The sequence below is a fragment of the Coprinopsis cinerea genome (assembly GCF_000182895.1).
Source record: "Coprinopsis cinerea okayama7#130 chromosome 9 map unlocalized cont3.9, whole genome shotgun sequence".
NCBI classification, from domain to species: Eukaryota; Fungi; Basidiomycota; class Agaricomycetes; order Agaricales; family Psathyrellaceae; genus Coprinopsis; species Coprinopsis cinerea.
Genome location: NW_003307536.1, coordinates 735,860 through 760,933, shown reverse-complemented (window position 1 = coordinate 760,933; position 25,074 = coordinate 735,860). Strand labels below are relative to the sequence as shown.

Here is a 25,074-nt window from a genome sequence, read left to right as displayed (position 1 = left end):
TTCCAAAAGGGTCACAGAATGCCATAAATACATGGGCAGCTATAAATAATCTATGACGTGCAGACCCTTCCAAAACGAGCATTCAGGACCGGCGATAACCGCCATCAAGACATCATCAAAACAAATGTCACGGGGTCTCTCCCAAAATCCCACGCATCCGCGTCCACGTACGCGCCTTCAGCGGCCACCCAGCTCCTCCAGACAGGCCTTCACGTCCGCGACAGCAGCCTCCCACTTAACAGGGCTCTTCTTAGCGCTCGCCCACCACCGCAAACCCACCAGAACCGAAAACAAACCGCAGAATCCAGGCTTCTTTAGCCCCGACAAATCCTTACCCGTGCTGATCGGCTTCGGCAATCCCACCTCCTCGCCCTCATGCATCCTCCAGGCGGGCTGTATGCCGTTCCACCATACCAGCCAGGCCTTAGCGAACTCCTCCACCTCGTCCTCGCCCCCCAAAGCGTCATGGAATTTTTTCTTCGCCAGCCATTGCGACAGAATCTTGGGACGGATCGATGGTTTGGGCAGGCGCACGGACCCCGTATCCAAAATGGCATTGCGGGTTTCGAACGTGGACCACGTCTCGATGCAGCTAGCCCACTCTAACCCAGCCCCAGGTAGTGCCAGGTACGCTTGACCGCTCTCCACCCACGCGGGGGCCCCCTGCCTAGTATTCATACGCCGCGCACGCTTCTCCCGTCCTTGAGTAGCATCCCCCTCCTCCAGACCTCGTTTGTCTGGAACCGCGGATAGGGATAGGGCAGAAGTGCTCGCCTCGCCTTCGGACACCCGAGCCTCGTTGGCTATGGCAGGAGCAGAAGAGACCCCGGCCGACACGTCCGATGACGCAATGCCACGTGTGTCCGGCAACGGTGCGGATGTGAACTCCGAAGTCACGTTCCCCCCCGACTCGTCCCTTCCCTCCTGCAACGCCAGATTCGCCGCTTGCTGTCCCAACAAATCCACAGCCCCGAAGTCATGGAGCAGTGCCGACAATGAACCCGGTGGGGGCAGATACGCAGAGGGATTGAAATTGGGGACAGGAAGAACGCCGTAACCACTTGAGCCCGTCTCGACGAATCCGGAACCCGTACCAAACACCATGTCGTCCGGCGGGAACAGCTGGCAGCTCATTCCCCCATCGACTCCGCTTGACGCCGCGAACCCCAATTGGCCCCCCCCAATCTCCCCCACCAGATTCCCATCCTCGACATGGAGGCTTTGCCCCGCAACCTCTCCTCGTGTGCCAACGGAAGACGATGGCCCAGCGACATTCACCGAAGCCAGCATCCCCGACCCCACCACGGGGTTGACCACCTGCCGGACAAGGTTTCCAGATGGCGAGGTATCCTCACTTGACTCCTGAGAAGGAACCTGGGTGACCGCATCGCTCGCCTTCCCTTTCCCTTTCGACTTGGAGCTTCCCTTCCTGCCAGCACTCTTCTTCCCCTTCGCGTCCCCTTCCGTCTTCTCCCGTCCAAGCTCGCCATCGTCACGCGCAGCATCTCCCTGTCCAGACTTCGTTGGTGGGGTAGCACTGGATTCGTCAGGCGCCACACCCTTAGGGTGTCGGATACGAGCTGCACCGGCCTGGGCGTCTTCGATTTGATCTTCCGGAAGGTCCTCGTTCACCATCGACGGGTTCAAGGACAACAGAAGATCCAATGCGGAAGAGTCCCCATTGGCTAGTTCGCGACTCTGACGGACCTCCTTAGCTGGCATGTCAGGTAAGCCTACGTTCGTGCTGGTGTACAGTACAAGGCACTTACGATACACTAAATGTAAGAATCCGGAGTAAGGCTTCATGAAGATGTCGGCAAACTGCCTCGGTGGAAGAATTTGACGGAAGGTCTGGTCGCGGGGAGTTACCCCGTGGTGATAAGACATCGTGCGGATTGCACCACCCTCCTTGGAAGGATCAGGGCCGCCGGCGAGGACCGTGAATGACCAACCGCTTTTCGCAGATACGGTAGTGAAGAACGCGTCAAGAAGCTCGGGGAGGATCGCGAGGAATCTAACAAGAAGGTAAGCTCCGTTATTGTCTTTCGAACATGCGACGTACTCGTGATACTCCTCAGGGGTTCTCGCGTCGATTTCTTCCTGGCTAAGAACGTCCATCGCCGTGCTCATCGCCGCCGCCGCCTGTGCCTTCGCCTCAGCAATCTCAGCCTTCTTCGCGAATACGTGGGCCCTCGTTTCTTCATCGGCATCCTTCCAGGCCTTGATCGTCATATCTTGGCGCAGCGACACCAATTCCACCTCTTCGCCAGCCGCCTCCAACCTTTTCGCCTCCTCCTCTACCGCTCCTCTGACTTTTTTTCCGTAGAAGTCTTTGGAGAACAACTGCCAGTCACTCAACGACCGGCGCTGAACAGGGGCCATGACGAGTTCGATCTTTGGCCCCTTTCTTTTGAATTTCGGAACCTGGTTGTAGAACCAGCGATAGACCTTCTGCGAGCAGACACGAGGATCAGTTCCAATCTCGATGCTTTCCATTGCAATTAAACTAACCTTTCGCCTAGCGGCCTGCCAAACGCCAACGTCCCAATTCGCAGGAGGAGCCTCACGGGGCTGCGATTCCTCAACGATTTCCTTTACGGTTTTCTTACTCTTCCCGCGTCTTCCATTCCCCTGAGGTCCCGTCCCTGTGACCTGGTCTTCGTCGGCCAAACCTTGTCCTCGAAGCTCAGCAGACTGATCTGGGTCACCCTCAACCCCCTCGGCAGCCAGTCGAGCCACTTCGGCAGCTTCTGCGAGTTCTTCCGACTCGTAGGTTGGCCATCGCACGTCTACTTCGGTGTAGACGGACTTGAAGAAGTTGCTGACGGGCTCCTTTTTCTTCGTTCTCTCCTTCTCCGCTCTCGCCTGCAGGAAAGCGGCCATCTTGCTGCGGAGAAAGTTTTTCTGGACATGGTGGGTCGGATGCCAGTCGTACTATCGGTCAATGATTTTTTCAGCCTTTGCCTCAAAAAAGAATAAACCTAATCTAACTTACGGCCTCTTTTGTAGACCCACTTCCTTCCCCCGGCGGGGCGTCAGCGGAGGGGGTAGACGTGGCCATTTGTGGGGATTACAGGAGGATTCGCGTGCCACCTGGGTGCCAGGCTATTGCGCTTGCACGGGTACGTATTCTTTGTGTCCAAATGACTCCAAATATCGCCTCACAGGTATAAAAACCCTGACAGGCCGTGTTCTTATTGACAACCCAGTCTTCCACCGCCCCAAAAACCGCCTCAGCAAAATGACTGCTTCCACCACTCCCAAGGCTCTTACGCTCTCCTCCCTTGTGGCGACTTGCGCCGCTCTCGGTATCAACGTCGCCTCTCCTCCACCCCCTGGTGAGGGTAAGACGGGTTTGTGACGCTCCGTTATTCACAGCTGACATGCCCTTTCGCAGACAAAGGCAAGACCCCAGCCGCCGAACCTAGCAAGAACCGACCTGAGCTCCCCGCCGAGGTCAACTCCGAGACCCTCCGCACGATCCTCGAGGCCCTCAGCATCAGTGGCTACGACTTGAAGGACGGTAAGCACCTCCCCCTCATCCCCCGCCTCCCCTGCGCTCAAAATCTCTCTACAGAAGCCAGCGAGCTCGTCACCGCTCTCGAGAAGCGCGAGGCGGAGGAAGCAGCTGATGCTGCCTGTGCCGAAGAACTCATTGCCGAAGACCAAGCCGAACTGGAGGCTCAACGCCGTGCTGCGGAGACGGGGCCCAGCAACGGCGACGTCGCTGCTGGCAGCGCCTCAGGCAAGTCGGTTTACGCTCGCGACCTCAACCCCGACGCCCCTGCCTCATTCCGTGGCTTTGTCTGCGCCCACTGCAGCGCTTACAACCTCCTGCGCGATTCCAAGGACACCTGGTATGTAGTCACCTCTGGTACTTCTCGCGGCATCTACAAGGACTGGTAAGTGCCCCATAGCATTTTTCCCCCATCCCACCGTTTACTCACCGACGGACAGGTTGACCGTCAAGCCCATGGTCATCGGTGTCCCCCACTCGTGCTACAAGAGGTACGATACCCACGAGGAAGCTCTGGCGGCTTGGAACATGGCCTGTGCCAATGGCACCGTTGACGTCGGGGACCGCTCTGTTCGCCGCGGTTGAGCCCATCACCCTTCCATCGCCTTCGTGATCCTTCCCGGCCGTGTAGTCTTCTTGTCGCGAGCCTTTACCACAGTTTGTATTTGTATCTCCTTGCTACGTCGCTGTGTACCATTTAGTTGCTCTCAAATGTCAGATCGTTCCCTGTCGCCATTCCATTTTTTCTCCTAGCATGTAAGAACCCAGCTGTTAACACCTCTCAGCCGGGGCAGTGCTACTGTTCCACACGCTCTGGTAATGTAGTGAGCCGCCGGACCACTCCTCCTCCAGTTGACGAGGACCCAAGGTGGTGGTTATGGTCTCGATCTCCTCTAAGCTGAGTAATATGTCCTGGATTGGCTTGACCAAGGTTCGGACTTCCTTCCAGTCGTCTCCCGCCCCTGCTACGTCCAATACCGTCGCTTCACATTGGCCTGATTGCTTCTGAAGTCGCGAGAACTGAGAGATAGTTGTAGCGAGAGTTGGGGGGGTCGGCGCGCTTGACGCCGTGGAGAAGATGGATTGGCATAGATCATCCAAATATTTCCGAGGGAGTGGGCCTACAAGGACCTCACTACGATTGACCAAAGCTCGTGCTCGAGCAATCCATGTCGCCGGATTCCTAAAAGGGCAAGTTCAGAAAAGGAACATTGAATTAAACGGAAAGCCTCCGCACCTGCCTTCCGCGGCGGCAATCTCGTCTCGTTCGCGCACCCTCGCCATTTGCACCTCTGTCCTATGAGAGTATGAACATCGTCCAGGGGTTTATGTTTGGATTGACATACCGTTTAGGATGTTGCTCGCGGTAGGCCTCACGCCTGAGACGGTTAATGTCATCCTTGTTCCTTGATCAATGCGAGAAGATTTCTTTAGTTTTAACGGCAAAACAAAAGCGGGTGGGGACGAGCTTAGTACCTTGAGTAATACCGCTTGCTAGCCCTCTTTGCAGCCTCTTTTCTCTCTTCGATAGTGGTGTACTTTCGGGGGCGTCCCATGGTGGAGGAGATTAAACCTTGCTTTCTAAGTGCGGACAAACCTGTCTCTTTACGATCTCTCGGGTTTCGTCTCATTTTTACTTTTTCCCCTCGGTTCATCTCGAAACTGGTATCGTTAGAAGCGGATTTTTCCACTCGAAATTCTGGCTAATTTCTTGTGATTTTACGGGATCGTCTTTGCTAGGAAAAACACTCATTGATGTTGCTGTTAGGTCAGAGCGCGTGTTTGGAGGGGGTTGCAGCTTCGATTAGACCAAACCGAACCGTCCCCGAGGGATTCTCACTCAAAAAGCTGTCAGTGGATTCTCAATGGGACCCCGCCTCTCTTTCTTCCCCTCTGTGCCCTGCTCTGGTCCGCGCTGCAAGGTGGGTTTTATTTCTCCTACTGTCGTCCTGCACCCAATTCTCATCGCTGTTGGCTGCAGCCCACATACTCCCCCGCAATGATGTACGGTATCACCGCCCACTACAAGCTCATCACCCGTTTCAGCTTCTGGTATACCCCTGCGCATCGAGCTGGGAGGCTACATGAGTTCCTGGAAGCCTGTGTGGATAGGTTCCACACAGACTTCCCTGAGCCCGACGACGGCGATCCTCCGTACTTGCTCGCCCAGAGGAGGGCGATCAAAGCCGACGTAAGTGGTTCACCTTTAATTAGCATTGTCGAGCTTCTCATCGATCCGTCGGTAGTTTATCCATAAAGACATCGTTTGGGCGTCACACTCGCGAAGAGGGGTGGAGCCGGACATCACATGGGAGGAAGCATTCGCGCTCGACGCCGAGCAGTGGGAAGCATGTTTGGTAAGTCAACTTGTTGATGGTTGATGTGGCCAGGTACTCACCTTTGTTTAGGCAGCGCTTGAGAAGAGACACGCCGCTGCTCCACCCCGCATGCCCGGATACACAGATGTGGTAAGATAGTGTTTGTTCACTCGCGTAATGGATCCACTGAATAACAAAACCCGCAGGCGGGACATTCCTACCACAACCTGTCGCTCATGGATAAGGCGCGTGTATGGCGCCGACTCGCTGAGATTAAGCAGAAGCGGGGCTATACCTCTTCGTCGCGCCCCTCCTCTTCCACCTCCGCCGCCGCCACCAAAATCGACAAGAGGAGAAGGCCCAAGTCCAAGAAACTCAAGGTCGGAGATAAGACTCCCAACGGTGTGGTTCTCGTTGTGGACTCATCAGACTCCGAGGGTGAGGTGGAGGTTACGGGCTTCAAAAAGGCTGAGCCCATCGATCCTTTAATCTGTGTGTACAACTCTGATGGAGATGAGGTGGGGAAGGCTCAACGAGTTCCCGTTTATAACTCGGAGGGTGAGGAGATCGACGCGGTTGCGGGGCCTCTTAGGGTTGAGGGTTGAATAGATCTTACCTCTGTTGTTATATAAAAGTGCAATCATCTATTTCTTGATGCTTTCGAACTTGGGGTTATATCCAGCCCACCTCCGCCGATCGAGCCTTGACAGGGCGGGTTACGCGTTTTGGGTTAAACCTGCGCGTGGGAACAGCTTGGCGGGGTGCTGACACACCCCGTATCGATCATTGCCTTCGATAACGGTTTGATATCTGGCGACCACCTACCGTTATGCCTCCGAAGAAACGACGTCTGGCGGACAATGTCGAGTTTTACGACTTCGATGATCCTCAGTCTCAGCCTTCGGAAGTCCAAGAAGAGTACACCAGCATTGATTCAACGTCGCATGGGTATCTCGCCTCCGACTCCTTCCTCTCGGTGCCACCATCCCCCACAAAAAAACCGACTCAGCGCGCACATGCTGTCAGCAACGCTCAGGATGACACGTGTCGACTCAGGGTAGACGTGGAGGCTATGTTTGCGGAGCATTTTGCCGTCGACGTAGGCAGTCTGGAGACAAGGGAGGAAGACGAGAGGGCCGAAGAGGGCGCAGGAGGTAACAAGCAGCCCAGAGCCCAGGTTCCTGTGAGTATTGGCTGAGCGTTTCCCTCCCATGTGCACTGAACGTTAGCTTCCCAGTCAGATCTGCCCACCTCAGGTTTCGTAGAGAAGTTAGATATGTTTTTGGATGAAATTCTACGTTTGGAGGCCCCCGACAATCAATCGCTTTGCGGCTCCTGTGGTTGCGAGTTGAGCACTGGTGAAGGTTTCCGATGTAAAGCATGCTTTTCGAATGTGCTCCACTGTCAGGGGTGTATGGTACGGGAACACAGTCGCCTACCTTTCCACAGCGCGGAGGTGAGTACTGTCACCATTTGTCGTGCTTTGTGCTCACTATCCGCAGCGTTGGAATGGCAAATTCTTTGAACGGGTCAGCCTGATGGCGTTGGGGTTGCGAATTCAATTGGGTCACCCCGATGGCCAGAGGTGTCCTGTACCGAAACGCCCAAGGGACGACTCGTTTGTGATTGTTCACGCCGACGGGATATCCTCCGTCGGGCTGGACTTTTGCGGGTGTTCCTCGGGAGGCTCCCACTGGGTGCAACTCCTGAGGCATCGCCTTTTCCCTGCCACAACCGCGGAGCCTCAGACGGCAGCGACTTTTCACGTTTTGGAGACGTACCAAATGCTCGCCTTTACGTCGAAAACTTCCGCCTACGAGTTTGTGCGCGCCTTGGAACGACGCACCGACAACACTGGAACCCAAACAGTACCGGTAGGATATATCTCGGCCTCATTCATGGGACGTCGCTGACTTCATTGCCTTCCAGGACCGGTACCCAAGCTTCCTTAGAATCGCGCACCTTTGGCAACATATCCGAATGATGAAGAGGGCGGGGCGAGGTCACTCTCTGTCTGGAATCGAAGGTACGGCCCCTGGCGAGTGCGCCTTGCTGTGTCCTGCATGTCCCTATCCCCAAATCAATCTACCCGAGGGCTGGGACTCCGTGGAGGACCACAAGCGGTGCGATTACACTTGATTTTGCACCTTTTCGGTTACTGATGACGCTGATAGGTTTGTTTACCGGCTCTTCCTCGCTATGGACGCCAACTTCCGACTCAAGCGCAAGGATGTATCTTCTGACGAACGCGACCCTGGCTTAAACAAGGGTTACGCTTACATGGTCGACGACAAGAGTTTCAGATCTCATTTGGCCGCGTTCGACACAGGGGAGGACGAGGAGAAGAGCACCTGCAACAATCACGACGCCATCAAATCGGCAAGCATTCGCGGAGGGAAGGGTATTGCGACTACGGGGGTTGGCATCGCCATGTGTGCTCGGCACGACATGCGGAGGCCTGAGTCGGCAGGCGATCTCCATAAGGGTGAACGGTAGGAGGATCTCCCTTTCACTTAGGGCGTCTCTGACGCGTTGGATCATAGATTTGTATATATGGACTACTTCGCTCTGCGGACCATCTGTCACAACACTCCAGACGACGTCGTGTGGTCTTACGACATCGGATGTCAGTGGAGCCAGAAGCTTGAGATGCGAACCAAGAAATATCCAAAGGCCCTGTCCACAGGGTTCAATCGCTTGCGGCACATGATCTTCATGGTGCCCAAGTACCATTTGGCCGCTCATATTGCTAAGTGCCAGGCTGAGTACTCTTTCAACTTTACGAAAGGGGTGGGAAGGACTGAGGCGGAGTCGCCGGAACGTGGTTGGGGAGGAAGCAACGCGCTGGCGGCGAGCACCAGCCAAATGGGCCCCGGGTCTCGGCGAGACAAGATTGACAGTCACTGGGGAGATGACAACTGGTTGAAAATTGTTGCCATGGGTGCGTGACAGTGTCTTCTTGCGATGACGGCGGATGTACGTTGACTTCGCCTGTAAGCTGTGTACTTGGTCAAGCGAGCTGAGGAGGCTATTCAAAAACGGAGGGAGCAAGTGGAGGCTTTCCTGGAATTTTCGAAGGCACTGCCAAAAGATTCTGTGGCCGAGTGGACGGAACAGGTCCTGGATTGGGAGGAGGACCCTGCGTGCGAGAATCCGTTCTTGAGCAAGGCGGAAGGTGTGTTGGTTCGCTGTCTAGCTGTCGCTGTAGCCACTGATCTCCCGCGGTTACGTAGTTTTGACAGCGGATAAGGTTCGAGAGGCGTTGGCGGCGGAGGATAGAGCGGCTGTGGATGCGGGAGAGGTCGTTTTGGTGCATAAGAACGTAGGGCCAAGTGTTTTCATTAGGATGGGGTTGGAACTCGAATCAGCTCAGTATGTCGCTGGTATACGCGTATTCAACATGTTCTGATTTGTGTGGACAGGGCTAAACTAGCGATCGATACGAAGGAATTGGGCACACACTCAACGAGTCGCCAAAGAGCAATGATCACGGAGCGTTCCACGACAGTCAGGAGGAAGGTTGGGGCGTGGCGTAAATTGCAGGCATTCTTCATGCCTTCGGTGGCGGCTTACCAAAAGGAGAAAGAGGAGGAAGACTCCAGTGGCCCCGACGATACCTGCACCCTCCCTCTTTACTTGCCTTCCGCTGTGCCTGAGTCGGTCCCGTACGACAAGCGTCTTGCTAGGTACGAGCACCGGTATCGTGTCGCTCAGGGCGAGACGGTCCTGCAGCAAATCAGGACCCTCTTGATCCTTCGTTCGCACATGTGGCAGCTAAAAAAAAAGTACACGCAGGGATACCGCCAGACAACTAGGGCTAACGCGTTGATTGGAACTATCGGCACTCGTATTGACAACAACATCACACGCTACAAGTTAATTCGCGCCTGTCTCTCGAACTTGACCAACATCACGGCGGATTCGTCTTGGGAAGCAACTCTTCGGGTACTGACAGAGTCAGACGTCCGTGGGATGACAATCGACGACGATGAAGGTGGTGAGGGCTCCAAGCAGCTGAGTTGGATCTGGCGAGTGGGTTCGGTGGCAGGTGGGGGGGATCAGACGGGTACTTCCGGTATGTCATAACAGTTATAATGTGGGTTCTTTTTGGCACGGTGACGTAATTTAGACCTACGTCTCGAATGGTGCAAAACCCGAGCGCGGGCCCACCGCTGGCAGGAGGAATGTGTGCTGCTTGCTGAGGAGATTCGAAGGGTGGAAGTAACGTTTGAATGGGAGGCGAAGCGCTGGCGGGACCGGGCCGCTTTCCAACAGTCTAGTGAATCGTGGGTGGATCCTCCGGTTACGGAGTTCAACCAGCACCCTTCCGTGTACTCCTTGGAGGTGGCGGGTTTGGAGAGAGTTCGACAAGGCAAGGTTGCTTACGCTCATAGGCAGGCCGCTATAAGAGACGCAATGATTTTGCACGCCAAGAAGACATTCGGTTCCATCCGGTCGCAATTGATGGAAATGTGGGATGGAAAGAGTCCTTGGATAATGGTGGAGGCTACATGACTGTACCCTACTGTACCCCCCTTGGTTTCTCCCCCCCCCCCCCCTCGTACGATGTCTAATGCCGGGTTCAGATATGTTTTTGCGAATATCATACAATTGCGGACGATTGCTGGGCACCTGTCATGATGGATGTGGCTATGGGAATGGCGTCATCGGATTGATGGCTCGCGTCCCCAGATGCGTCGCTGGACACGAGGGCGCTGCTTCCAACCCAATGGAGAAGCAGGTCACGAGGGTGCTGGACGGCGGGGGTAGTGCCCAATGGAGAACCAGAACACGAGGGCACTTGGGTCGAGGTGTCTGCCCTATTTTGGCCAGGCACCTATCGCCAGATCTCGCTTTCTGCTCGTTTTGGGTCTGCCGGGATGCCGACATCAATGGTCCGGAGAACTGTCCTGGTTTGGAAAGTGTGTGGCTGGGCAGAGCGAGCCTGTGATCTGGTTCTATAGGAGGCGGTTATGAATAAAAATGTACCTGTGGCCATCCATGTAGTTATGAATAACGTATAGATGGATGTAACCTGTAATTATGGATAATAGCTACAGCATCTGGTGCATGGCAGAGCATGCTCCCCAGGCATCCTTGGTTGTCAATGAAACCGGCCCCTCCTCCGAGATTGCGGCACTGATATCCCTTCACAACACCGCTGTCTCTGATGTCTCAGGTCGACGCTTGGTCATTTCCCGTCAGAATAACTCCAACTACCGCATCGCCAATGTCAGTCGCCTGTGGGAGCCCCTCTCCTACCCACTTCTATTTCCCCATGCTACCCTTGGATGGGGCCTCTTTGGCTCTGTCACTGATGCGAATGGTGCAGCGGTTCTTAATGGGGACATTGATCGTGAAGCTACAACAACTCAAATGTGGCATTATCGCGCTCGACTACTTCGTGAAGAGCGTTTCTCCATCTTTGGCCGTCTCACTTGCGAGTATTTGGTGGACATGCATACACGTGACCTTGAAAGCAGGTTGGCTTTCATTCAAAGGTCCCTCGAGGACCGTCGAACTCGAGAGGATGCGCAGTTGATGGGGGAGGAAGAGGTTGAACCAAACGAGAACATCTATCTCCCTGCTTCTTTTCTGGGCTCACGAAAGTGGGCCTCCGAGCAAGTGTCTGACTCGCTGGCCATTGCTGCTGCTCTCGGGACGCCCACCTTTTTTGTGACAATGACCTGCAACCCCGAATGGCCGGAAATACAGTCGCAGCTTCGCCCTGGCCAAGACTACTCCGATGTCCCATTAGTCGTTGTACGCGTCTTCAAGCAAAAGGTCCGCCAACTCCTGAAGGCCCTGAAAACCATGTTCCCTAATGCAGGCTCCCCTATCTACACCATCCAGTGTGTCGAGTTCCAGAAACGCGGCCTACCTCACATCCATATTCTCATCAAATACCGCCGCGACTGTTCTACTCCCCAGCACATTGATAGTGTAGTCTCTGCTGAGCTACCAAACGACCCAGTGGATCGTGAACTCATTCAGAAGTTCATGATGCATAATCACCCGCCCGAGAATCGTCCCCCCTCGACATATTGCCAGAGAGAGCAAGCTGATGGCTCTCGCAAGTGTCGATTCAATTACCCCTTCCCCATTACCCCTACCACAACCATCAGTCCCGAAGGACGTGTTTTCTATCGCAGAAGATCCGCCCAAGACTGTATGGTGGTACCGCACTGTCTCCCCTTAATAAGGATGATGAAGTGTCACATCAACTTCGAAATCGCTAGCACTTCACACCTCTTCCAATACCTATTTCAAGTATATTCACAAAGGTATGTTCTCTTCGCCCTAAATAAGCTATCCGAATTTCAATCAAAGGATTTTATTAGGACCCGATCGAGCTCGTTACCGTATACTTGATGACAACAATCCGGAGGTCATCAACGAGATTGAAGACTTCTGGAATGCGCGGTACTTATCTGCTGGAGAGGCTGCATGGCGCATCCTGGGATTCAGAATTACCCAAAAGGACCCCTCTGTGACCGCTCTTCCTGTCCACGATCAAGATAACATCCGGAACCAACGTTACTCACGACGTAGCGATGAAGGCTCCCTATCCAAGCTGGAGCGGTATTTCCTGCGCCCTGACGGGACCTTCCTATATGAAGGCCAGACACGCAACTTTGACGACCTCACCTACACCGAATACTTCACCCTGTTCCGAATCGATCCCTACAACCCCGAAAAAGATGGCCATCCAAGATATTACCGCGAGCGCCCGAATGGTTTGGACGCTCCCCGTATGCATGTCATCTTGCGTGCCGGTTCCATTACACATCTTGCAAGGATCCAGAACGTGCGACAGACCCAAGGCCAGACTTTCTATTTGCGCGCGATTCTAACTCAGAGGGCCGCCAGATCTTATGAAGACGTCAGAACCGTCAACGGCGTTCAATTCAGAACGTACCAGGAGGCTGCCATTGCAATGGGTATCTTCACCGATGACGACGAAGCTATCTTTGCGATCGCCGAAGCCATTGCAGCATTGAGGACACCTCGCGAAATACGTGTTCTCTTCGTGCATCTCTTGGTCAATGACTGTGTCCCCGCTCCTTTGTTAGTCTGGGATGAGTTCTGGGAATCACTGGCTTACGATTTTACCCTTCGCAACAACGGCAATATCGATCTTGGGAGGAACGAGGCCCTCCAAGAGATGGGCCATTATCTCGGGGAGTACGGGAAGACACTCAGCGACTACGGACTACCACAGCCAGTGGAACGCATGGCCGAGCTGACCGCAGAACTTAGGCGTTGGTCGGGTCGAGAACAGGAGCTAAATGCTCAGGCAGAAGCGAGTAGACGACTTTTTAATGACGAGCAAAGCCAGGTGTATGAGACCATCATGGAAGCGATCGAGATGAAGATTCCGTTGAGTTTATTTGTCGATGGAAAAGCGGGTACGGGGAAAACAACCGTTATTCGTGCGCTATGCAATAAGCTCCGTGCCCAAGGCCGTGTTGTCCTTCCAACAGCGTCGTCTGCTTTTGCCGCTCAACTTTACGATGGAGGGAGGACCACACACTCTACCTTTAAGGTTAGCGATAAAGTCTTTCAAGAGAGAATTGTCGACTCACTTACATTCAAGGTCCCCGTCAATGAAAAGAACGAGATGCTTCAGTCCCCCATTCGCTCAACAGATGCCCGTGCTGAACTGATACGAGAAGCATCTCTGATCATATGGGATGAAGCACCTATGGCAAATCGAGCGGTTCTTAGTTGCGTCGATGATGTTCTGAGGGACGTCATGGGAACCGACATACCCTTTGGAGGCAAAGTCATTGTTCTGCTTGGTGACTTCAGACAAACATGCCCCGTTGTTCGAGGAGGGTCCCGCGCCGAAGTGGTTGCCGCTTCAATAAAGTCTTCGCCCCTGTGGAGGTATTTCACCATAGCCCGTCTCATCCACCCCATTAGGAATGCCGAAGATCCTGAATTTGCGACATTTGTCAACGCGATCGGAGATGGAGGCGGTCCCGACATACCTTTGACCGGTCTACGCACTGTCACTGAAGAGAGCGACCTGACATCCTTTGTCTTCCCAGACGAGATCCTTCTCCATCCCACCAACTGCGTGAAACGCGCCATATTGGCCCCGACGAACAGGCAGGTCGACAGATACAACACGTTGATCTTGAACCGTCTTCCCGGTCATAACAAAACATATTACGCGGCCGACAAACTGAAGGAGGTGGAAGATGCTGAGGTACCAGCCCCGGAGGCGGTGTTGGACTATGTAATGCGTCATACACCGCCTGGTTTGCCTCCTCATGCCGTGTCGGTGAAGGTGGGGTCCGTTTGTCGACTGTTGCGCAACTTCTCAATCGATAGAGGACTCGTGAAGAATGCTCGGGTTTTGGTGAAGGGAGTAGGCACGCGACTCATAACCGTTCAAATTGTGCGTGAGAGCGGGGTGCAAGAAGGCGAAGATATCTTGATCCCCAGGATAACATTCGAAGCGAATTTGTATTCAGGACATACACTGTGTCGACGGCAGTTCCCGTTAGCTCCAGCGTACGCGACGACATTCAATAGCTGTCAAGGACTCACTCTCGATCGTGTTGGCATCGACTTGACTTCGCCGGTGTTCTCCCATGGACAACTGTACACCGCGATGTCTCGAATTCGGAATCGACACCACGCCATTGTTCGAATGGATGAAGGGCAGGCTTCGACTACAAATGTAACTTACTTAGAGATTCTTGAATGATGACAGAGTATCCGACTTACTGTACTGTGGACGCGCAGCGAGGTATCAGAGCAGACATGGACGTTGGGAGAAAGGAGGTTGACCCTAACCCAAGTATGTTGATCGCAAACAAATGGGTTGAACACCGCCACCGCACACCAACGCAAGGCGTTGCTAATTGTCGTTGCTGCGCCATTGGATTCTATTGTTTTTTAAAGCAATTGTCTCATGGGCTCGCGATAATATATGGCGTCTCGATGGACCTCTATTGAAGCGGTTCCAGTGGCAGACCTGAAGCCGTAGCGAAGCGAGGCAGATCTTGTCTAATAGTATTCTAATTAGGTGTTATCTATAGAGGGGTTAGTTGAGAGAGGAAAGACTGACGAAAAAGGAGGATAGAGTATGAAAAGAAGCGTGTGCGGGGGGTTGGGTGTGGTGAGTAGTAAGAGGAGACTAGTGTAGCGTGTAGAGTATAGTGGATGTATATAAATAATAATGGAATCGAGAAACGAAAATAAGAGTTGAGGGGAAGATAGATCAAAGGTTCGAATGTGAATAAGAAGGCGGGATATAGAGGTGAAGGGATATCTAAGGGAACGTTGGGCGTGGTTGCTGGTGGGGTGCGGTGGTTTGGGTGTGGACGGCTATAGTACTCGTGTTCTCTTCCTCTTCCTCCTTCTGCCTCTCGTCCTCTCGTCTTCGTCTTCCTCAACTTCCTTAAGGTCTGGAGGGCGTCCGTGAGATGTCTCGAAGCGGTCCGTTGCCTCTGCTAGCCTTATACCCAGTGACCTGCATAGGCTTCGAATTTACAGCATTTCCGCGTTGGAATTCACCAGCCATTCCTGGTGGCTTTCCGCGCACCAGCACCCTATACTTTCCCCGGCGAAAGTCACGAAAAACCAAGAGCTTGGTATCATGTCTAAGAGGGTTAGTCGGTGTGCTATTAAGGTGATAATATCCAATGATTTTTACAATGAACAAAGGCTACCAGGGCTATGAATGACATCACTCGGCCGTCCGATGGTTGGGCAATCGATGTTCGAATTACTGATCTATTCATCCGGTACGTGAACCGACGTTGTACTTCACTGGGCCTAATTACAGCGCCGCGTTTATCAATCTCTTCCTTTCTCAATGTTCCCAATTGTCGGAGTCTTTAAGTTGCCCCCTCTTTCGAAAGCCAGTTCCAGCGGATACACGACGTGACGGTGCTGCGGAGCGTGTAAGTATTGCTCTAGCACTTCTACCGCCTCCATGGTACCAACAACCACTATTAGATGTGCCAAGCTGCCACTGGGCTTGTCGTGCATGCCATAATCAGAAGCTCACTGCAGCCTGGAACGTAACAAGCGACACACTCGACACCCATCAGTTAGAAGTAGCCAAGTACCATGTAACACACCAAACTTGACATTTCTCCGTTCAATATTCACTCTGCTTCTGACAAGGACCGCCAAGGCCGGAAGCGCAACGTTGGCACCAATGACGTTACGCCTAGAGTAGTATGTACTGTGTACTTGGTCGATTTGTCTCCGTTCTGAGGCCGACGTGTTCTCAGCTCGGAGGCCGGCCCCTATTTTAGGCGCGTATCAGAGACAGGCGCTTATACTCGCACCCCAATCAACAAGACTCAAATGATGGTTCGGTGGGTGGGCCAACAAAGACAGAGACAACATCGCACCGCATAATGGTGTACAAGAGACGCTGCTACTCAGGTGCGTTCACCTGCGGCGCATACGCAACCCCCAGTCGAGAAGTCGACGACTCTCGCATCCCGAGCGGAGCGGATTTGCGAAGATCGGTCATTTCCTTTCATTCTCACCTTTAGACAAGTACTTACTAGCAGTACTAGCTCGGGATGTGATGCGATTCCTTGCTTCTTCAAGGTTAAATCCGACACGGAGATGTTCTTTGATGTTCTCCTGTCATCTCAATCGGGCGTTAAGTGGGGACCATTAGGTCCATTATGCTCCAAGTCCGAAAACCATTACCCTCGTGAGCAGTCGCGAGCCTGTAGCAGCTTGGACACACTACGAATGGAGTAACATATCCCTGTAAAAGTCAAAGGAAACAACAACGAAGAACTCGCAGCGTAACACACCAGTTCCCACCCGCGGTAAGACTGAAAGAGGGGCCCGACGCTGAATTCTTGGTAGACCCTCTTCTATGCCACTTGGGAACGGTTACACGTCAGGGCTTGGTGCACCGGGATTTACCCGGCTATGCCAGTTGTGCAATAAATAGCTGGGCGAGTCCTCTCGTTGCCCACAGCTCTCCCTCCACACCACCGAGCACAATGCGGATCCAAAGCCTCTTGTTCAACGCTGCCACCTTCTACTCGCTCTATCTCTTCGCCGTCCACATCACAGGCGCCTCCGGCGCCGCCATCGGCGATGTAAGCAGCGACGTTCTACGGTGTAAGTCTACAAGATTCATCCATCTCTAACCTCGTCCCCAAATTCACGCGTTCCTTTGCAGGCGCGAACGGAAAGGTAATCCCATTTTAGAGTCTTTGCATCGAGTCCATTCACTTAGCATCGCCCTTGTCTATCCAATCTTTCGAATCCTCAGGATGTCTGTAAGTTGGCCCCTCGTTTGAAGATCGGTTCATTTTGGCTGATGCTCTTGCTACTAGGCCCCAGTGGATACACGTGCTGCGGCCCACTTCGCCCAGGCATCGGCGGCGTGTAAGTACTGTTCCAGCCACATCACCCTTCTGCGACCTCCATGATACCAACACCCACCATTAGATGTGTCCAGCTGCCCCCGGACATGGCGTGCATGGCATGATCAGAAGCTCGACCCAAAGTGTAACAAGCAATGCACTCGACACTTATCAGTCAGTAGTAGTCTAAGCATGTACGATCATGTATCATCCCAAACTTCAATGTTGAATTCTTTCATTGTTCACTCTGCCTCTGACAAGGCTCGCCAAGGCCCACTGAAGCACAACGTTCGCACTCACGACGTCCCTCACTTTCGGAGTTGCTACAAGGGTAGGTTTGTACAGTAGAGCAATTACATTACCAACGAATCATCTTCGTCGTAAAACTAATAACTACTTGTCCACTGGATATAGTTCCGTGTCCTAAATAAATAATTACATACACTACCTTAAATGAGGTCCAACGAGCCATTCCGGTTCGTGTAAATCAAGTTATCCACTGTCACTCCCATCGCGAATCCCATCCATGACTGGTCAACCAATGACAGGCTGCATCCTCGTCCGCTGCACCCTCTCAGGCGACCCAGCCATGGACATCACCTTGCCCACCACCTCCCCCAACCTCGACGCACTGCTCCTCTTCCCCACCTGTCGCGACTGGTCCGGTCTCAACAGCAGCGAGAGGTCCTGTTCCCGATCCCTCTCCCGATCTTCGCGATGGCGCTGGTTGGAGGACGAAGATCCTTCAACAAGCTCGATCGCTTCAGACCGACGTGCTTTGCTAGACTCGGATTTATGTCTGCGCCTCGACTCTCCATCCTCCGTTGATCGTCGAGTCCGATGCTTCGTGGGAGCACTAGCAGCAGCAGCAGCAGCTTCAGGATCGAAGTTAGGCGGGATCCCAGCCATCGAGCATCTCCCATCCTCTCTGAGGACATCAGCCAACCCCGGCACATCGTCATACCGAACCGCCGACCTACTCTCCTTCATCTCCCCATTATATGTCACATAATAGATATCCCTCCCCTCTTCACTCTGAGTCTGTCGACGTGTACCAGCGCTGCTTTTGTGTCGCCTCCTGCGCTGCTCACGGTCGTCTCCTTGGTCCTCCCGGCTCTCTCGTCGATGGCGGCTGCTCGATCTTCGCCCTCCCTCGGCTTCGCGTGAATCGCGGGTATGTCGCGAGGAGGGCGGAGGACCCATTCCTCCACGGTTATAGTCAATATCGGGTTTGTCTCTGCGTTCACGCTCGCGATCTCCACTGCGTTCTTTCCTCCTCTCCCGCTCTCCATCCCTCTCCTTATTCTTATCCTTCTCCCTCTCCTTCTCACGTTCCTTCCTCCTCTTCTCTCTTTCCTTCTCTTTATCCTTCTCCCTGTCTTTCTCCCTCTCTCGACTACCACGCCGATCCCTCTCACTCTCCTTCCGCTCCCTCCTCTGCTTCTCACATTTCGTCCGATCATACTCATAGTACGCCGCAATATCAAAACTCTCATTCCCAACCTTCGCCGCAGACTCCGAACTCGCACTAGGTGGGACCCGCCCATCCTGTACCTGATCCCCACTCGCCCCCGTGTCCCGCCTAACAAGACTAGGCGGTCGAGAACTACTAATCCTCTTCTCCCTCCCGGACCTCGACCGACTATGTTCATGACGTTCCGTCCGAAGTTCACGTGGGGTGGAGTCTTGGTCGAAACGGTTGTAGTCACGATGATCGCGGTCGCGGTCGCGTCGCCTAGACTTGCCCGACTCGCCGATGAGAGCCAGCCCCATCCCCTTCCCTTCAACACCAGGACTATCCAACCCATCCTCTAGCTCAACGTCAACGTCAACTTCCACCTCGCTCCCGCTAACAGGGGGCGTCAACAACCCTGTCGTCTCACGCTCCCTGCGACGTTCCCTCCCACTTTCACGTACTTGCTCACGATGGAGATCTTCTCTGGGCCTCTCAGCCCTCTCCCTTGACCGATCCCTATTTCTCGACTCAGACGCCCGACGATGCCTCCTTTCCCTCTCGCGCTCCCGAACTTCTTCCTCCACATACCTCCTCTCCCTCTCCCTATCCCGAGCCTCATCCTCAGACCTGCGCCGACTCCGACTAGCCGAACGTTCACGACCCCCACTCGCGCGCGTCTTCTCCCCATCTCGCGTCCTCCGAGACTCCCGTCTCTCCCGCCTCGCTTCCCTCTCCCTCTCCTTTTCTTTGTCTCTCTCCCTCCGCTCCCTGCCATCTTTATCCTTCGTCTTTTCCTTTCCCTCTCTAACTTTCTGCTCGCCCTGACCCTCTCCAACCTTCTGCTCATTCTGACCATCCCAAATCTTCTGCTCACCCAATCGCCCATCGTCCACCACCTCACCATCCACCTGCACCCCCTCACCCTTCACCTGGTGATTATTAGCAGCAGTAACAGCTTCCCAAGCGGCCATGAGCGAGTCGGACGCTGGGATCGTAGGTGCCGGTTTCCTCGATACTTTGTTTGAAGTAGTCTTGGACGTTGGCTCGTGCTGGTGCTGGGATCGGTGCTGGTGCTGGGGTTGGTGGTGGTGCTGGGACTGGTGGTGGTGGTGGTGGTGGTGCGGGTGCTGGGATTGGTGGTGGTACTGGTCAGAGCTCGCCCTCGGGGCGGGTTCATAATACTGCTCATCAGAAGTTCGAGAAGGAGGAAGTCGATGGTGCTGGGAAGCTCTCGAAGCTCCATGAGGATATTCGCTCGTCGGCATACTACCCGGGGAATGAAGCGTCCGACCATAACCCTGTCCCTGTCCCTGACCCACCCTCGCCCAATTATCCAATCCACTTAAATCATCTTTAGGTGGAACGACAGGCGGAGCTACAGCATAACCACAAAAAAACCATTCATCAGTCAGGAAACCAGGAAACCAAAACACACAAAAAGACACCAGACTTACGACTATACCTATCCCTATCCTTCTCCCTATCCCTATCCCTCTCCCTGCTCCTCTCACTCCCCCGCTTCGGATCGACAGCACCGATCCAAACAGTATCAATAACCACACTCGTGCTCGGGGGTCGGACATCCACAGGATGGCAGTTTCCCAAACCACCCATACTCGCACCCCTCCCCAACCCCTCCACAACCTCCCTCACCCCCACCCCGCCCAACCACGCCTTCCCACCCCCATGCTCCCCCACCGACCCATCAAACGCGCCAAACACCAATAAATCGAGGATGCTCAATGTGAGCACCACCTGACCGTTCTGAGTATCCGGGTGCTGCAAGTCCGCAGGTGGATCGTTGTCGGTGGTAGGGTAATCGGGGTTGGAGAAAGAGTACGAGATCGAAAGCTGCCCGCCCATGACACCCGCTCTGACGATATACGGAATCGGCTTCTCGCCTCCCGTGCTCCCCGCTGCACCTCCTCCTCCTCCACCACCACCTCTGGAACTACCAGCATAAGGACCCGCACTCGTCTCGCGAACAAGGATGCTAGGCATCAAAGCCCCTCCCCGTCCTCTCTGCGTAGCATCCAAAGGTGCATCCACCGCCGTTTTGTGTAGAGCCGGGGTGGATTTGGAGGGTATGACCGTATTACCCCTTCCATCCCTCGAGCCATCCCCCTTCACCACCACCGCATGGGAAGAGGACGACCCCCGCAGCGACACACCCAGCGGGAACGCAAACGCCAACACAAACTGTTCTATACTCGTCACCAATTTCGGTTTGGAAGTCGGCGTATGGGTATTGGTATTACTCGAGGTTGCAGCCAAATTGGAACCTGAACACAGGGGGGTCATACATACCCTTTAGTTTTAGCCCGTAACTAGCATTGGCGATTGATAAGACAAGGAAAAACACACCTGAACCAGATGCCGAACCAGGCTGGGAACCCCAAAGCACCGACGAATCGGGTAAAACGTGGATCAAATGCGCTGAGCCTCTGTAGCGTCGCAGTCCATCCACCTTTTCCCAGTCATGATCATCTTCTCCCCCACGAGAAGTCAACGGAGGAAGGGACGACACACCATTCCCACCAACCTTCCCACTAAACTTCCTACCCAAATCCTTCGTGCTGATCCTCCGACTAAGCGTGTTCCGCTTACTACTCTCAGGAGGATCCCCTTCGTGCCCCGAACTCGACGTCCGCGAAGTCAACCGCCGGAGCGGGATACCGAGCATACTCGTATGTCTTCTCTCCTTGGATTTGGACGGTGTGACGAGACCAGGCGAGGAAGCCAACGACAAAGGAGGGGGAGAGGAGTCGTCTTTGGTGGAGAGGTAAGGCGCGCTCAGTGTCGTAACGAGGATCGCCTGTTTCAACAGAACCTTCTCAGGTATAGTCGAAGGCGAGGGGAGGTAATTAATGAGCGCGTCGAACGCTCTCGTCCCCCCTCCCCCTTCCCCTGGCCTGGGGTACGCAGTGGAAGCGAAATTCGCAAAACCATTCACCCCGGCTCGCTGGATCGCCGAGTTGGATAGGTGAGGCGTCGGCGACGCAGGCGAGGTCGAGCCCGAATCGGCCGATGGAGAGGACGAATTCGAGCCAAACCCAAACAAACCATGCAGCGTCTGGCGTTTGCTCTTCTTCGAATTCGGGGGTGGTGGTGGTGTCGGTATTTCGCCATGGCCATTCGGGAATGTACGCAGGGCCGCTCCCGAGGTCGATCCGAGCACTTCCACGACGGCGAACTCGCCCGTTACGGGGTCCTCGCTGAGTTGCTGAATGCGCGTTGAGGCGGGCACAACACCGCCCGGGGGAGTGGAAGTGATGCTTGGATTGGAGGCCTCGAGTGCATTAACGACTTGAGACGCCCTTGCCAGAAGAGACATCAGCCGGAGTGCATCTGAGCCTCCCGCACCCGCACCCCCGGTCGCTGGCAGAGAGGTAACCGAACTCGTTTGCGAGGTGGTGAAAAGGGGAACGGCGAGCCGAAGAATGCGTGTTGTAGGTCCGTACGCGGGTTTCGTCGATTCCGAAGGGCTGAGCAGCAGAAGGGAATCGAGAGGCTTGACGTCGTGCGTTGCAATCAGGAGAAACGAGTCCTTTAAGAGCGAGGAATAAACGAGGGCGTGCAAGTCGGCTTGAGGAGGGGTACCAATGACGAGGATAGTTTGATGTTGGCGTGCTGAATTGAGAGGGAGAGCGTCAAAGTCCACGATCCAGGGACGTGCTGCGAATGGGTCCTTGGGTAAATTTGGCCTGAATGAATGCGAGCCCCCTGCGGGTTTGGCGCGTGTAGGCTTGCCTCTTGAAGCGGGGTACGTCGGTGGATTATAGGCTTCGGAAGTGGACTTGCTTCGAACATTGGCGATAGGTGGGTAGGCCATAGTCGTTGTCCGGGCGGCTGACCGTCGGCAGCGAGTTCCTTGTGTAATAGAGTTTGAATAAACTTGGGAATTCGGAACTGCGAGTTGCGTGGGTCGCGCTGCACCCTGAGACGCGTTATAATATCGCTTTGGGACCGCCTGTATCAGCGGATCGAACAGAGGATCGACGGGAACAGCACTTACTGTGTGACCCCACCAGCGCCAATTCTCTGATATATAGGAGATTAAACACTCCTATACCCCTCTATCCCAAATTTCCGTATGTCGTCGTTGCAGCAGGCGAAATTAGTGGCTGCTGTCCTATGAACGACGCCGGACCTGCTAAACACGGTCAACACAATCTTCCCTTTCCACGTTGCCCGCAAACTCACAGATAGAAACAGCCTGAGGGGGTGGGGTTGGAGAATGGGCTGGAATACCAAAGACGAGGGGGCCGATTAAAGGAGAGGTTGGTTTGTTAGAAGACTAAAACATTGTCATCACTGTCAGCATCGACGGCATCCATTTGATGGGCTGAGAGCTGTCAGCCACATTTATTGTTTGTCTCACCGGAGTCAGCACTGTGCCTTGCTCGTGCCGGTGCCCACATCGTCATGGACGGCGACGAACGCGTCCTGCCGCTTTGTTGGGCCTATATAATCCTGGGACGCGGCCGTACTGCGATTGAGCTGGAAGGGCCTGAACATATGGGACGTCGTCAACGAATCGAATGCTTCAAGTTGTCTTGGCCTGTCCAACGTTCCGAAAGCATGCTCGGAAGATATACTCTTCCTCGTCGTCGTCCTTTCATCATGCCAGAATCATCGTTCCCCGCCCAATGGACCAATTGGCCTGAGACGTTGTCGCCAGATTGGTGGGTGCTAAGGAAAGTTATGCATACTACTAAAGAATGAACCTTCAGCCTACACAGGAGTGGGATGCAGAGAGAGAGAGGACCGAGAAGCATAGGAGCGCCGAATTGTAGCTCGGCGATCAATGGGATCAACGGCACCGTGGGCAGGCGACAAGGTTCAATGAGGCATTTATACGGCCTACACAGAGGTCAAAATTGATGTTTGGCGTGCCCAAAAACTGCTTTGTACACAGAGAGATGGCAAGTTTTAACGCTATGGGCAATTCATTTGAGTGGACGACTTGGAAAGGGACCAAAAGCTCATCCAAGCTTCATCGGCTAAAATGCTAGCTTGGAGCTGTTTGGAGGAAGCACAGGCACGCATCCGCGAGACGCGCTCACAGCGGGAACGCCTCTTATGGGTCCCTTCCCGTCATGTCACACGGCCTGGCCGTGTTCAATCAGGTCAGGTAGATGAAGAATCTAGCTAACAGAAAGGATCTGGACCTATTGCATTAACCAGACCCAGCAAAACACCCGACCCATCTGGCGAATTCAAATGGAAAGCCCGAACTTCAACGCTTACGATGGACGACGATCTCGACTTCGTCAGAAACGGCCATTAATGTGTACACTATCTAACCACAATTGGGCTCCCACCATGGTCGATTAAGGCTCAGCGCCCCGCCGTCTATCGCCATCCCCTGCTGAACACAGGAGCAAGGTCCAACAGCCATTCACTCAAGGGCGACAACTCCCCGAAGGCAAAGTATGCGGCTCAAACTTCATGGACTCGTCAATGAGTCCGGCCATCCCCAAACCGGTACACCTGCATTCGGAGACGGATTGGAGGACGCAGTTGTGGGCGTCTGCATTCTCCCGACAGGATACGAGCACTGTCCTCAATTCATAAAACTGCTACGTCCAATGATGTCCAATCGCTTTGCCCACAACCTCCACCTCCACTTCCAACCAGACTCTACAGTACATCTTTCAACGTCCCCTCCCTCGACACCTCTGGCCTTTGATTCCACACCACCATAGCACCAGAGAAGGTACATCCCCTACCTCCTACCTCTCCTTCCTAGCCCTCTTAGCCCGCGTCTCACCCCTCCTGCTCGTTGCAATCCGTCTTCGACCGCGAAAACATCGATCTCAAACGAGAAGCCGTGGAAGAGGTGAGCCCCTTCCACGAATTGCTCCCAACAGGGACAACGTACGGAGACCTGGACGGGTTGGGGAAGATTGTCATGATTGGCATAGATTTGAAGCGACGGAGCGATGTGACTACCGAGACAGCCGCCCCCTTCCTACATCCCCATCTACCTCCTCACCGACCTCCGACCTCCATCTCGGCGCCAACGGCCAGAGTCCCTTCCGACGAACGTCGCCGGTTTATCACTATCAATTCTACAGTCTCAAAGATATCCTCGGTTCAATACGAGTCAAACCCGAGCGAAGCGGTTCGGCGGAGGAGTGGGATATGGGCCTGGGTCAAGGCAAGTCTCAAAACGAGTGATGCTGGGCGGTTAAACGGGAGCTCGGACGATACGAAACGCGAAGACCAGGAGAGACGACCGGCGGGAGGCCGCAGGAGGATGGAGACCATCGGAATGGTAGAGAACCAATGTATCCACCATGTATACTCGAAAGACGAATATACAACTTGTACTCGATAGAGCAATGGTAACTCGTAATGTCCGCAGTCGTTGGGTCAGTGTCCAACAGGAGATCATCGAATAGGTCGAGCCAAACT

The 25,074-nt window shown here is 54.2% G+C and overlaps 9 protein-coding genes across 9 annotated transcripts; 6 read left to right on the top strand and 3 right to left on the bottom strand.

Moving 5' to 3' along the window:
- Positions 1-177: 177 nt before the first annotated feature.
- Positions 178-3,061, bottom strand: CC1G_02420 (hypothetical protein; the record flags this gene model as incomplete). Its single annotated transcript, XM_001832106.1, has 5 exons — positions 178-1,715; positions 1,770-2,014; positions 2,063-2,451; positions 2,512-2,934; positions 2,996-3,061. The coding sequence occupies 5 exons, from the start codon at positions 3,059-3,061 to the stop codon at positions 178-180; spliced, it is 2,661 nt and encodes an 886-aa protein (XP_001832158.1).
- A 180-nt stretch (positions 3,062-3,241) lies between these two features.
- Positions 3,242-4,102, top strand: CC1G_02419 (hypothetical protein; the record flags this gene model as incomplete). The annotated part of the gene is made up of 4 exons (XM_001832105.1): positions 3,242-3,344; positions 3,398-3,523; positions 3,578-3,902; positions 3,958-4,102. The coding sequence occupies 4 exons, from the start codon at positions 3,242-3,244 to the stop codon at positions 4,100-4,102; spliced, it is 699 nt and encodes a 232-aa protein (XP_001832157.1).
- Positions 4,103-4,288: 186 nt separating this feature from the next.
- Positions 4,289-5,073, bottom strand: CC1G_02418 (hypothetical protein; the record flags this gene model as incomplete). The annotated part of the gene is made up of 4 exons (XM_001832104.1): positions 4,289-4,700; positions 4,755-4,814; positions 4,864-4,923; positions 4,994-5,073. 4 exons carry the CDS (start codon positions 5,071-5,073, stop codon positions 4,289-4,291), a joined length of 612 nt encoding a protein of 203 aa, XP_001832156.1.
- A 443-nt stretch (positions 5,074-5,516) lies between these two features.
- Positions 5,517-6,440, top strand: CC1G_02417 (hypothetical protein; the record flags this gene model as incomplete). Its single annotated transcript, XM_001832103.2, has 4 exons — positions 5,517-5,708; positions 5,764-5,874; positions 5,926-5,985; positions 6,042-6,440. The coding sequence occupies 4 exons, from the start codon at positions 5,517-5,519 to the stop codon at positions 6,438-6,440; spliced, it is 762 nt and encodes a 253-aa protein (XP_001832155.2).
- A 224-nt stretch (positions 6,441-6,664) lies between these two features.
- Positions 6,665-10,350, top strand: CC1G_02416 (hypothetical protein; the record flags this gene model as incomplete). Its single annotated transcript, XM_001832102.1, has 10 exons — positions 6,665-7,018; positions 7,073-7,291; positions 7,338-7,709; positions 7,765-7,958; positions 8,010-8,327; positions 8,379-8,776; positions 8,834-9,010; positions 9,069-9,207; positions 9,258-9,910; positions 9,965-10,350. 10 exons carry the CDS (start codon positions 6,665-6,667, stop codon positions 10,348-10,350), a joined length of 3,210 nt encoding a protein of 1,069 aa, XP_001832154.1.
- A 528-nt stretch (positions 10,351-10,878) lies between these two features.
- Positions 10,879-14,554, top strand: CC1G_02415 (ATP-dependent DNA helicase PIF1; the record flags this gene model as incomplete). Its single annotated transcript, XM_001832101.2, has 2 exons — positions 10,879-12,119; positions 12,166-14,554. The coding sequence occupies 2 exons, from the start codon at positions 10,879-10,881 to the stop codon at positions 14,552-14,554; spliced, it is 3,630 nt and encodes a 1,209-aa protein (XP_001832153.2).
- A 2,275-nt stretch (positions 14,555-16,829) lies between these two features.
- Positions 16,830-17,224, top strand: CC1G_02414 (hypothetical protein; the record flags this gene model as incomplete). Its single annotated transcript, XM_001832100.2, has 4 exons — positions 16,830-16,950; positions 17,012-17,025; positions 17,105-17,111; positions 17,169-17,224. 4 exons carry the CDS (start codon positions 16,830-16,832, stop codon positions 17,222-17,224), a joined length of 198 nt encoding a protein of 65 aa, XP_001832152.2.
- Positions 17,225-17,732: 508 nt separating this feature from the next.
- On the bottom strand, positions 17,733-22,486 carry CC1G_02413 (hypothetical protein; the record flags this gene model as incomplete). Its single annotated transcript, XM_001832099.1, has 3 exons — positions 17,733-20,029; positions 20,109-20,936; positions 21,019-22,486. 3 exons carry the CDS (start codon positions 22,484-22,486, stop codon positions 17,733-17,735), a joined length of 4,593 nt encoding a protein of 1,530 aa, XP_001832151.1.
- A 1,603-nt stretch (positions 22,487-24,089) lies between these two features.
- CC1G_15148 (hypothetical protein) lies at positions 24,090-24,837 on the top strand (the record flags this gene model as incomplete). The annotated part of the gene is made up of 3 exons (XM_002910463.1): positions 24,090-24,302; positions 24,363-24,496; positions 24,582-24,837. 3 exons carry the CDS (start codon positions 24,090-24,092, stop codon positions 24,835-24,837), a joined length of 603 nt encoding a protein of 200 aa, XP_002910509.1.
- Positions 24,838-25,074: the final 237 nt, after the last annotated feature.